Raw genomic sequence first — 13,750 nt, forward strand, 5'->3', positions numbered from 1 at the left:
GCTTAATGAAAACAAATTATTGAAGACTCACCAACTCAATTCTTCAGAGGCAAAGAAATCAAAGAAAAAGAAATCTTTATATACATGTTACAAGTCAGTGAGTAAGCTACAGCCAATGTTAAAGAGCTCTCTCACCAACCTGAGCTTATGATGAGGCACTGGGAAATTGATAACTCTGCCACTTCTTCTGGCCTCCCTTTGTTGAATTCATAATTTCCTTTTAAAAGTGTCTTATTTAATAGGAGATGGCAACAATGACAAGCCAGCTAGTGCCTCTTATCTACTTTTGCATACTCAAGATGCGTTCCAAAATATGCATTGTGTGTAGTAACGTTCAAGGTAGAGCTGCATGGAAATTGAGAAGACCCAAAAAGTATCATCCTTGCATGTTTGATCAATAGCTCATTTTCAAAAGTTTTAATGCTCAATCAGAATAATATACTATATTATATTGTTTGCGTTATTCTTCTAAGTGTGAGATCCGGGGCTGCTAAGATAGCATTAGAGCTAGATAAACTTGAACGTTACCTGAACGCCCCATGACTTTGGCACCCCCCCATGGCGTAGTGTCCCTTTGCGCCGCATATGCTGTCCCTCCCTTTTTGTGCCACTGATGGTATGGGGAGGTTTTTAGCGTACAATGATTTAAAAAAAGCAACAGAATGTGAAGGAATAACTGTTTGGATGTCCAGAGCACCTCTTGTGTTGTCCAGATATCCACCAAGTTAGCATGCTAACCAGCTGGTGCTGAGCAGCGTCTAGTAATACCATGTTGTACCACGTGGGGCCGCTGTTATTAAATACAAGTCAGTGGAAGAGTCCTGTGTGGCTACGTTCTAGACCACCTGAAGCCTACAGAATCGCCCATTGAAGCTTTATGACTACTTTAGCAATATGACTCCTTTAGCGTTTGCGCTGCTCTGTGGTTGGAGCCTGTGCTGATCTGCATGACATCAGGAGAGTGGCCACGCCTGACAGTCATGCTGCAGGGTCCATGACTCAAACACACACCTATGGGTCACAGGTGTGTGTGTGTGTGTCTGTCCTGGTGCTAAAAATGTGTTTCTGACCCAGACATAGCCACCTTCTGCATTTTATATGTGGCAACACGTCCTGTGGAAACTATAGAAACATTGCAAGTGTGTGTGTGTTTGAGTGTATTTTTAGTTTGAAACCGCTTTGGCCATGCAATGAACTCTCCATAAGACCACCACAGTCATGTCCCACATCTTGTCTCATTATGACGTGTGTGTTGGGGGGGGGGGGGCGCAGCACAGCGCAGCACCGCACCACACCACCACCACCTCCAGCAGCACACATGTGAGCAATATGCTGAATGTACTTTACATGTCCATATGTGTGATGCAGGTGGGCGTTGGGAAGTGCAGTATGCGCACTGGCTAATTTAAGACATAATCTCAACTCTGAGCCAATCCCCATTAACCACACACACACACAGAGTGATTAATTGGTTTTATTCTGGGACTAATTCAATGTGTGAGTGTAGGGATTGAGCAGGCATTATGTTCGCTCAAAGGCTCCCTCCCTTCCCCCTCCCTTCATGAGTAGAGTCAGGTCTGTGTGTGTGAGAGAGTGTGTTGTTGTTGTGATATGTGTGTATGTGTGTAAGTTATGTATGTTACAATGTGTCTACTCCTTCAGCGGAGTAGTTAACGTGTGTGTGTGTTTGTATTAAGTGGACCCAATCCCTCCAAATGAGCTTCATTAGGTTGGGGTGTGTGGCTGTGTATCCACGCGCCCCCTGCTGAGGGCCGTCCCGGATTAAGAGTCATGCACTGCCCCCGGGGCAGTAGCGAGGTGGGGGAGGGGTAGCACAGGGCCACAGCTCGTTGCCCTTATTAATGAGCCCCCACGTGGTCATTAATAATCCCCCCACCGGCCCACTGGCCACTACATGGGGACATGGAGTCCTGGGGGGGGGCAGGGTATCCTGTGTTGGGACTGGGATGGGGCAGGCTGGGGAGTTCTGGTGGAGGTGGGGGGGGGGGGGGGGATTTAGGAGGCACAGGGACCAAGGGCAGATGGGGCCACAACCGAGACACAGAAACCCTTTAGGGCCCGTCTAAACGACGCTGTTTTATTTTTTTTAGCGGTTAGGCCTTGTGTCCACACGACCCTGGCATTTTAGGAGGCTGTACCCGATCTTTTAACAGGGTTCCAAAGTGGTGTGTTTTTTTTTTTTTGTTGTTGTTTTTTTTTTTTTAAACCGCCGGTTAACTTTTGCTGCGTGGACAGAAATGCCGGCAATTTTAATCTCAACACAGCCCCACGCCTGCACCCAGCCACCACACTCAACTTGATAAATCAAGCCATTTGTTTGGCATTAAAATGTAATACTTTTCCCCCATCATGATTTTTCTGCATGCGGTATCAGCCTTTTGTGGAAGTTTAGTTAGAAGCACACCATTAGCTTACTACATACTATGACTAACACATGTTAATTTCTCCATTGTAACTTGCCCTATACCAGACCTAATGCAAAACGTAAAAACATTTCCCGTAGTCTGCTTATCTCATGCGACAGCTTTTGGAATGTTTGTCTCTTTGTCGCAAATTATTGTGAAGCCTCTGCACAGTCACGGCGCCATCAACTGGCCTGGCATATGCACTACAGCGCTTTCTGTTGGTTTCACCTCTTTGTGTGGACGTGACTTTTTTTTTTTTTTTTTCTTTTTTTTTACCAGTGTCATTAAAGGTGTGAAAGCGGTAAGAAAAAATATACCCAATACTGTGTGTGTGTGCGCCTGTGTGTGTGAGTGTGTGTGCGTGCGTGAATGTGAGTGTTTCATGTATCCTTGGAACTGTAAAACTCATAATAGCCTGTTGAACTGCTTTGGATATCAGAAAATTAGATTCCTAATGAAACTTGATTTGTAATGTGAAAATGAAGAAAATATAAAACGTGTTTGTGTGTCCTCCTCAGGGACCCCAGTGAACCGCATCCCTATCATGGCAAAGCAAGTGCTGGACCTCTACAAGCTCTTCAAGTTGGTCACTGAGAAGGGAGGCCTGGTGGAGGTCATCAATAAGAAGATCTGGAGAGAGATCACCAAAGGCCTCAACCTACCTACCTCCATCACCAGTGCTGCCTTTACGCTCCGCACACAGTAAGAGACACACACACACACACACACACACACACACACACACACACACACACACACACAGTCTTTGAGAGTGGGGAGAATTGGCCGCGGCTTACATTGATTTTGCACAATTTCTTCAGCTAGGATGTTAATACACACAGGGGCAGTTAATATGGTATTAATGTGGTGTCGTTTCTTTTAACTTTAAAACACTGTCCTGCGGCTTATACACAGGAAATTACTGTAAATACTTTAATAAACAAGTGTTAAACTTCTCTGTCGCTCGTGCTCTCTCTCAGGTATATGAAGTGCTGTACGGTACCTTGCGAGTGTCAAACCTTTCTCTTTCATTCTCTCCCTCTCCCTCTCTCTCTCTCTCTCTCTCTTTCTTTCTTTCTTTCTTTCTTTCTTTCTTTCTTTCTCTCACTGTCTGTCTGTCTGTCTGTCTGTCAGGTATATGAAGTACCTGTACCCTTACGAGTGTGAGAAGAAGGGTCTGAGTTCTCCAGGTGAGCTCCAGGCGGCCATCGACAGTAACCGGCGTGAGGGCCGCCGTCCCAGTTACAGCAACAGCCTGTACCGCTTCTCGACGTCCCCCAGCGGAACCTCCCACATCCTCACCCCGCCCAAGGTCCACCTGCCCTCCTCCGCCCACAACGGCCTGCAGGAGAGCGGCAGCCCTGCCCTCAAGAAGGGCACAGGTACGACACACCTGAGACAGATGGTAGGGGTGATGGGCACAGGTATGACACACCTGAGACAGATGGTAGGGGTGATGGGCACAGGTATGACACACCTGAGACAGAGGGCAGGGATGACTGGCACAGATACGACGGGTACAGGCATTATTGCTAGTGCAGGGTTCGTGATGGGAACAGGTAGAACACACCTGAGACAAAAGGTAGGGATGAATAGGAAACAAATACTAGATCATATGGCATCATGTTTGGATGGTGGATTTGATGGTGTATGTCATACGGTGTCATGTTTGGATGGTAGATTTTATAGTGTGCGTCATACGGCATCATGTTTGGATGGCGGATTTTATAGTGTACATCATCAGCTCCTTCTCAGGCCGGTTTACAAGTGAAAGGTTTTAATTTGGTTAGAAACGCCGGTACTGCACCTTCTTTTTCCATTTTAATACTGTTGGGTTGGTTAATTTTGACTGACAGGTGGGTGGGAGGGGCTTAAAAATGTTTTAAGGATGTTGATTTTTTTTTTTTAAACACTCATTTATCAAATGAATCCTCTACGCTACAGGATGGACAGTGTAGAGCAGTGGTCCCCAAACTACGGCCCGCCACCTCATTTTGGGTGGCCCCCCAAAACATGTCTGTGGTATATAGCATCTGGCCCGCACAGGACCTCCGTAATTCCTCCCATTCATTCTCTATGGCAAGTCTTAACAATACACATGTTATACTCTTTTTGACCACTGGTGGTTGTTTTGGCGCTGTTTTGCGTTTGCCATCAAAAACGGAATGAACCTACCTGCAAACAATGTAAGAGGCCTATGCTGACTGCATCAGTGCTCAAAGTATTCTAAAAGTTTATCAATGAATTGTTAATAACTAGCTAACTTCTATTCAAGTCATATTTCTGGGACTTTCTGGGATAATTATTTCTATTTTTTTATTTACTCATCAAATGTTCATACAAATTCACAAAGTTCTCATCAGGTGAGTGAAAGTTAGAATGGTGGTGATGGTTATTTTAGATGTTTTTGCCAGCACTTCATAAAACTCTCCTAGTTTGAGAACTTTAAATTATTTGTAGGATATTGCTTGTTCACAACTTGAGCTGTGTATGCAAAGACACAGAGTTCACACATTTTAAATAAAACATACTTTTGGGACTCTCTGCTAATACTTTTGGGAATGCTAAAGTCTTTTTATGAGTATTATTTCATTTGAGCTACATTTTACATGGCATGATGGCAATATAAACACAGCTAACAATGGTATTACAACAGTCCATTACATTTAATCATTGGCTACTGCAATATATTACTGCAATATATTGCAGTAGCCAATGATTAAATGTAATGGAATATTCAACTAAGGTAGACTGTTGTTGTTCACAGCACTCAGCTATTTATGGACTGATATACTCCGAGTCTCTGGCCCTCTCTTAGAGCCAGGCATAGTGAAGTGGCCCTCGGAAGAAAAAGTTTGGGGACCACTGGTGTAGAGTATGTGGCAATGGTACAGTGTGTACAGTTGTGCTCTCTGGTGCCCCCTTCTGTCAGATTATGTCCTGGATGATTGTCATGTTCAGGGGTTTTAAACGAGATCAGCTTGGATACAGTGTTGACTAGGCTTGGGTATCGAATATCGAGTATTGGTTGGAACCGGGACTATCTTTGCGATTTTCCCGGAATCATTTAAATTTAAAAGTTTAAATTTCGATTCCTACTTTCGATTCCCAGTCTGCCGACAGGAAGAAGAAACGTCTGAACACCAACGAAGAAGCGCATAGTTAATAGAATTAAAATTCATGGAGAAGGTCAGACTATTTCATTCAGAAAGCAGGGTTCCCGAGGATCCTTAAAAAGTCTTAAATAGGCTACAACTGAATTTTCGAAAGAGAGGTATTAAATGTGCGTATGGGACCGCCAGCGAGTGCAAGAGAGCGAGTGATGTCTCCATCCAGTTTCGTGTATTTAAAACGCAATTGTATACGTGATAGGCTATTAGGCTACGGGAGGAAGTGTAGTGGTTGCAGAGTGAAGATGTTTTTCACGGGTTTGGTTAAAGGTGTGAAAACGGTAATAATACAGTAGGCCTATGTACAAAATAATATGCCTGGCGTTTTCGTGGTGTAGCTGAGGCCTGAGAGATAGACAGGGTAGCCTACGTGGAATGAGGGAGCCTACGGTAGAATGAGCGGGAGAAAGAGTTGGTAAGCCAGTTAGCGATAGGTTGGCCATATGTTCGAATTTAGGCCGGACATATGGATTTTAAAAGCCCTGTCCGGCGTCCGGCGCAGCCTCAAACCGGACGTTTATTTGTTCTCCTTTTTGGAGTTGCGCTTGGCATCTAAAGTCTTTGCTCGGACGCAGCATCGTTTCACAAACTATGGACGCGAAGACTGCTGGTGAAATTATGTGCAGTGCTTCGCAATCAGGAGGAAATACTGTATACCGGTATGTTAAGTTGATCTGTTTGCATCTTTCCAGCGTGTGTTGCTGGCCTAGCCTAGGGAAGAAAATATCTGTTATAATTTATAGTTATAATAGCCTACCTGTAATATCTGCCAGCAGCTTGCTTGCCAGCGTTTCCCAGTAGGCTAGGCCTACTTAGCAAAAGTTGTGAAATATAACCGCATATGTTTTGAATGTCGGCGACTGCTACATAAAAATACGTGCGTTCATACGTGCGTGCTTGAGATGAAACCAGCAGTTTTCAGCAGGATCATGCGAAGAGGACCTGTCTCTTAATTAATTTAAAACAAGTCAATGGTTTTACAATGTTTCAGTCAAGCTTTGGTTGGTTTAGATACAACTGGTATGCAAAATGTAAAGTAGTGGATTAACTTTAATTTGCTGTGCTGCATATGGACAATAGATGCACATAGTACATTATATAAAGTAGGCTTATTAAAATATGTAAATAGCTTAGTTAACTTTGAAAAAAATATTTAAGGGAATCCAGTCCAGTGCACATGTCTTTGGCAAGTAGCCCTAGGCTACTACAGACACAGGTGAAGAACAGCCTCAGCAGTAAGCAAAACCAAATATGTACAGTACAGCCAGCTTCAAAAGCAAGCAGTCCAGACCCTAAAATTGGGCATTTATAGCTGTGAAGGTAATTCACACACAATTATTTTCTTTCGCCAAAATATTTTTGGTAACTTCTGTAGACATCCAAAATGGGGTGGGGGTTAAAATTAGTAGGGAAAAAAAACTATTGCATTAAACAGTCTTATATATCTTTTTGCCGTGGTATAGTCTTAATTTTCATTTAGATGTCTTGAAAAGGTCTTAAAAGTCTTTAAATTTGCACTTGGAAAATGTGCAGATACCCTGAGAAAGACCGTTGGTTAGCTAGCTCATTTAAAATATCCTAAACTTTTTTTGACCCTGCCTTTAAAAAAAATCGGAATCGAGAATCGTTAGGAACCGGAATCGAAATAAGAAATCGGAATTGGAATCGGAATCGTTCAAATTGAAACGATACCCAACCCTAGTGTTGACCAGAGCTTGGTATGCCGCATAGAGTAGAGATGTGGAGTGGAGATTACTCGTCTGAAGATGAATCTGAATAAAGACTTGTCTCGGCATGCGAGTCTTTTCTCTGACTCTCTGGTTATCTATAGGATTCTTTGTTCCTTTTTGATACTGGAAACTCTCTGGTGTCTATCTTGTGTTCAAATGATCTTTCTCTAACCTCGCTTTCTCATTTTCTCTCTCTCTCTCCCTCTCTCTCTCTCTCCCCCTCTCTCTCTCTCTCTGTCTTTCTCTTTCTCAGTGCCGGAGGAGGGTCCTGCGTCCATGTTGCCGGGGCGACTGCCCCTGGCGTTGGCGCTTGGTCACCAGCAGCAGCTGGCACGTGCGGCGACCCTGGAGCAGTTGCGTGAGCGTCTGGAGACGGGCATGGGCATGGGGGCGGGCGTGCTGGATGGACAGGACCGCAGCATGGCACGGCTGGCCGAGGAGCAGCACCGACTCCTGCAGCAAGCCTTCCAGCACAACCTGCTGGCCATGGCCTCGCAGGTCAACCCTGCCGGGCTGCACCTTGGAGTACCAAAAGGTACCGAGAGACGCACGCACGCACCTACATACACACACACACACACACACACACACACACACACACACACACACACACACACACACACACACACAAGGTGTTGTTAAGCATGACGCGCAAGCGGAGTGCCTAAAACCCCCCTTAGCTGTTCTAAAATCAGTGTAACCTACGGACTCAAATGGCTTATTGCTTTTCTAAAATGGTTACTACATATATCTGCCAAGATTTCATAAAATAAAGGCACAGCAACCTGAAATGTAACCATTCTTCCACCAAGAAATATATTTTCTCTATCAAAATAGTTGCCAAGCAACTTCGAGACACAGCTACTCTAACTTTTGTATCGATGTGGCAGTACAGTAATATAAAACGAAATGCGGTACAACAGAACAACCGGAACTATCCGTTTTAGAAGTTGCATATTAATGCCACGTTCCAGTTTTCTCGTAAAACGACTCATGTTTGGGAATGATGTCTTGGAATTTCAAACTCCGGGTACTCTGGGTTCGAACAAGCTGAACTAGTCGGGATATAACTTCAGGGGGCGTTTCTTTTGCTAATTCTTGTGAGTAGCTTGAGAATAAAACTCAGTAACCGACTTGGGAGGACAAATGGAACGCAGCATAATGTTTCTAAAGGAGGCTAATGTAGCCTAACTGTACACACACCGCCGCCCCTGTCAACGACTCATTTTACGTTCAATCATGTTCTATCTTAATACTTTATTCTATTCGGTTGGTCGCTGAACCGCGTCATGGCTCATTACCATAAAGTTGACTGACTTTCAACTTTCTGCTTGATGCTCAAGTCGCTCAAGATGCCCAAAACGCGACGCCAACTGATTTGCCGCTTCTGGCAGCTGATAGAAGCCGGCTTCCATTGAAAATGACTTCCTGAATCTTTGGAAGCTCAAGTCGGCGGCGGTGTGTACGTACAGTAAGGGTGTTAATGTTTCTAAAGGATGCTAATATAGCTAAAGGGTGCTATTTTTTCCTTTTAAAAACTAAATGCGGATACTTTGGTGATGTGGTTGAGTTTGGGTGGAGTTTGATCTGGCTTAAAGAAGCTAATGTTGCTAAATGAGAATATTATGGTGATGTGGAGTTGGGGTGATGTTTGGTCACGCTAAACTAAAAGGATTTTTTTGCCTCCCAGCAGAGGACAAGCAAGACAAACAGAAGCAGGACATGTCTCTCAGCATCTCCTCCAATGGATCCACCAGCATCACTGTGTCTGTGGAAGTCAACGGAACTGTCTACACAGGTGTGTGTGTGTGTGTGTGTGGGTGTGTGAGAAAAATAAATAAATACTGCAAACCATGGCGTGTTGGAGTTTATTACCCTGTGTGTGTGTGTGTGATATAACCTGTCCTCCCCCTCTTCTCCCCTCTGCAGGCACGCTGTATGCCCAGAAGGTCTCTGGCGGGGTGCCCACCTGCTCCACAGCGACCCCTGCTGGCCAGAGTGGAAGTCCTAATGTGTCCTCCTCATCCAAAGGCCCCAGCTTAGCTGACCCCCCCAGCTGCACCTCCCCATAACCTCCCCATACCCCAACCCCCCCCCCCCCACACACACACACACACACACACACACACACACACACACACACACACACACACACACACATATTTTGCATCTCCAGTCTCTGGAGGGGTGATATGACACCCCCACCCCTACCCAACCAAATCCAGACGGCACCCCGAGTCCTGTCCTGGCAACCACACGCCCAACTCAGAGACCCCTGTGACAAACAAACACACACACACACACACACACACGTCGCCTCAGGAAGGAGTCTCAAAGTGAATGTACTGAACTTTTTAAAAATGGAAAACAAACTGCAACACGATTACCTCATATTTTTAGCCCTCATACTGTTCAAGGAGAAGAATGTGTTACACACATACACACACACACATTCACACACACAAGCAATGCAATGAGTAGATTGCTCTGCCAAACTACTGCAGTGCGTCTTGAAGTTTAAGTGTGTCACACACCTCAAACATACCTCACCTGGAGGAGTCCACACACACACACACACACATACCCACTTTATATGGAGGAGTCTACAGATGCACACACATCTACCTCAAGGAGTCTGCGTGCATGCACGCACACCTTACACACCTTACCTCATGGATCCTCCACGCACATACACACACACACTTCTTACCTCATAGAGTCTGCACACACACACACACACCTCACCTCACCTCACCTCATAGAGTCTGCACACACACACACACACACACACACACCTTACCTCAGCTCACAGTCTGTATCCACTTCTCAGGTTGTCCTCAGGAACTGCAGACGAACTCTGGGAGAAATCTCAGCACATGACAGCTCACCTGACCTCACCTCACGCTACGTTGTGTTGCGTTCGGTTATGTTGCACTGCGCTAATCTCAGCTGCCCACCAGAGGGCGCTGTGCTCTGTGAGCGGAGAGGTCCTCACTCTTCTCTCCCACAACCCACTGCAGCTGCATGTTACAATCAATGAACTTTGACCCCGGGAATGTGGTGCATGTGTGTGTGTGTAAGCCGTGAAGTCGTGCGTGGCATCTCCCTTTTATCCTTATGTTTTTGTTTTCTTTTAATTTTGCTTGATCTTTCTAGCTTGATAAAATCCAGAACTATAATTTTGAGTTCGGTATAAGCAGTTTTGTATTTTATTTTACCAGTATTTAGACCTTTTTTTCTCAAGGCAATTGATTGGTCCATATGATTGTTGATGGGATCTGATTGGTTGTCTCTTTAGTTGACCTGAAGATATTTGTGTAGCCATTACGCTTGAGACATGCCTGTTCAAGTGAACGTTGCTTTTCATCAGGTTCTTCATCTGTTAATCATAGAGAAGGCGTGAGACTATCATTCACAGGCTGTGGACAACACTAAAGTTGTACTCTGTGTGAAGACTGAGTGGCCCTTTAAATGGAGTCACACTTTCAACAGCATTATAAATATTATTATTATTATTATTATTATTTTAATACCGAAGTACCACGTTATGTTTTCCTTCTTTTTTGTAAAACTGTGTTGTTAAATTTCAGACCTCATTTTCCTTTCCATATTGGAAAGTTTGTCTCAGGAAGTTCAAATGGATATTTTACAGATATATTGCAAACAAAAAAACCTTGAAACCTCATGTTGAAATGGAACAAACCTCAAACTTGACAATGCTACCTCATCATAAAAACCGTTGGCCTCAAACCGAACAGGTCGTCTTTCTTAAGTCAGTATTGTGAGTTTGTACCAGAAATACCTCAGACATGACTAGGAGGCGTTGGCGAGACCTCAGACATGACTAGGAGGTGTTGGCAAGACCTTAGACATGACTAGGAGGCGTTGGCGAGACTTAGCCATAGTACTGTGTGTATCTCAAACCTCAGCTGGAGCTCCGATCGAGAAGGACTAGGGGCTCCTAGCGGACACGAAGACATGAAACGAAAGGAAACGAGAAAACTTCCAGAAAACTCCAGAAAGACTTCAGCCCCAGAGGAACCTTGTGCGAAATTCTCTGGGATCTGCGTAGGAGGCGTGGGGTGGGCGTCAGACATGACGGCACAGCTGCAAACCAAAGACTGGCTCAGGATCGCTGGTCCCTCTCCGGTGTTTAGCACACTGTATTTACAAAGTGGAACTTTACCAGTGGAATTAAAGGCTGACGTGTTATTAAACAATGTGTCTGTGAGTCATCTTTATTTTCACACTCTGCTTATGACACACACGTTGTAGAGAGCACTTCTATCAGGTGAAAGACAATGGAAGGCAACCTGCACACCTTGATAGATGGGAGAGCAACCTGCACATCTTGATAGATTCTACTGCAGGTGCAGGTGCAGGTGCAGCTATTTCACAAAAACAACTGAAGAGAAAAAACACTGGAGCAAAACAGAGTGAAGTTGCAATGTTGTGCTTTTCTTTTCTCTAAGGGTGAAGATAAGAGAGAGTAAAGTTGCAATGTTGTGTTTTCCTTTTCTCTTAACGTCAAGGTGAGAGAGAGTAAAGTTGCATTAGTATGCTGATGTTGGTTAAGTCTTGAATGTAAATGATCTGGTCATGAGACGAAGGACCAATCAGATCTAGATTATGAGTGCCACCATAGTGGTCTACTACTGTGTAACATGCAGTTAATAACTTTTACACTACAACAGCCACAAGGAGATTCAGTGCTGTGCCTATTATTCAGCAGTCAGCTAATATCAGGAAAAAAACTCGACAAAAGGACAAAATGTTTCTACTACTTTTTGGATTTGCAGTTGGTTATGCCACTGTGCCCATGTGTCTCATGGTAGAGTCCAGTGAGCTTAATGAGAGTCTGCGCCTTTGGTCCCTGTGGCCGGGAGTGTGTCTGCAGGCTAATCTGGCCAGGCACAGCAGGAGAGCAGCATAAGATATTAGAACGGGAGGGAGGAACAGGAGAACAGTGGACAGCTCAACATTTTGCACTGAAATTCACTAGTGATGCATAATGGTAACCACCACTGAGCAAAATGTAAAAACAAATGATGCCATGTTAAACACTCAAAACTGATCACACTTGTTTCGAATGATGACATAATATACAACATAAGCTAGTTCAGAGTGTGAGCAGGTTGCTGAACAGTGCAGGTTCATATCCAAAATGGACAGAAACTATAAGTGAGGCATTCAGAGTGCATTGTAGATTGTAGACTGCAATGTAATTCTCATTTACAGTACTGAAATGTATTTTTTCAGTATACAGTTTTTCACAATTGCTAACCTTCCATCCTTTTCTTAAAACTGTAAACACAAACCCCTATTCTCAATGCTTAATTTTTACTGGATTTACAGTAGGCTAAATATCGAATCCACTGAGTTATGGAATCTTTTTGCTTTGTTTTGCTTTTTAGATGCATAATCCAACTTTATTCTAAACAATAATAATGTCTCCTGGAACTATGAGCTGCCCTGAACACTGTTTTCCATTTTTTGATGTAGTGTGTAATGACTGCTCAGCAATGTGTTCATTTTGACTGCTTTGTGAAGACAGTGTTTAGTTTTGAGCACAGGTACAACTGTTTTGAAGCCATTGTCCAGTTTTGCAGAGGTTGTCAGAGGTTTTTGTGAATGTAGTTTGAGACTATCTATCCCATGACCCCATCACAAGCATAAAGTTGGTAAATTTCAGTGTATCAGGTTGAAATTGATTTATATACATTTACATATTCAGTACTTAATATTATTCCATTATTGATGAGTAGTTCAACTGATGTGTGTTTGCTATGCTGGATCAGTGCTCACTCTGTTGTTGTGCTCTCATGTACTGCACTGAGGGGGACCCAGCTGTAGGGGGCAGTATTACCCTGAACTCTAGTAGTCCTCAGAGCGTCTCCTGAAAGGTCCTGGTCTGTTACCAAACGAGATTAATTTCCAGCACTGGGAGAAATGGCAGGAGTATGTCAAGAATAACCACCAATAATGTATCAAAAACACACCTTTTACCTTTTTGCTGTTGTCCAGTGTACTGAATATACGGTATATAATACGGTAATAATAAGAATGTGCGTGTGTGTGTGTGCGTGTACATGCATGCATACAGTGTATATGTGTGTGTGTGTGTGTGTGTGTGAGTGTGTGTGTAGATGCATGTGTATATGTTTCTGCATGTATGTCTGTTTGTTAGTGTGTGTGTGTGTCTAGATATGCTGTCTGTGGGGCAGTTCTTATCTGAGCAGTCTTATGTCTGAGGTTGAATTGTAATGGCTGTGTGTGTGTGTGTGTGTGTGCGTGTGTAGAGGGATGGTGCAGATGTCATCCAACATCTGGGCAGGATGTGACCATGTGATCTTCTGGATCCCTCCCTTATCTCGAGCCCCCCGCCCACACACACACACAAACACACGCCTCATATCCAGTCTTC

The 13,750-nt window shown here is 44.1% G+C and overlaps 1 protein-coding gene across 2 annotated transcripts in view; it reads left to right on the forward strand.

Moving 5' to 3' along the window:
- The window catches only part of arid3b (AT-rich interactive domain 3B), a 32,379-nt gene extending 22,980 nt beyond the window's left edge, over window positions 1–9,399 (forward strand). Inside the window, exons 5-9 of one of the 2 annotated variants that reach the window (XM_076268918.1) lie at window positions 2,945–3,128; window positions 3,561–3,808; window positions 7,580–7,861; window positions 9,017–9,124; window positions 9,256–9,399. In XM_076268918.1, coding sequence (XP_076125033.1) covers window positions 2,945–3,128; window positions 3,561–3,808; window positions 7,580–7,861; window positions 9,017–9,124; window positions 9,256–9,398 — 965 coding nt within the window. In that variant the 3' untranslated portion in view covers window position 9,399. The remainder of the gene's footprint in view (window positions 1–2,944; window positions 3,129–3,560; window positions 3,809–7,579; window positions 7,862–9,016; window positions 9,125–9,255) is intronic. The other variant, XM_076268926.1, reaches the window with a different exon arrangement.
- Window positions 9,400–13,750: the final 4,351 nt, after the last annotated feature.

The sequence above is a fragment of the Alosa pseudoharengus genome, unplaced genomic scaffold (genome assembly GCF_046254945.1).
Source record: "Alosa pseudoharengus isolate Yale_2024_CS ecotype anadromous, Long Island Sound unplaced genomic scaffold, YU_APseudo_1.1 YU_APseudo_1.1_scf_10, whole genome shotgun sequence".
NCBI classification, from domain to species: Eukaryota; Metazoa; Chordata; class Actinopteri; order Clupeiformes; family Clupeidae; genus Alosa; species Alosa pseudoharengus.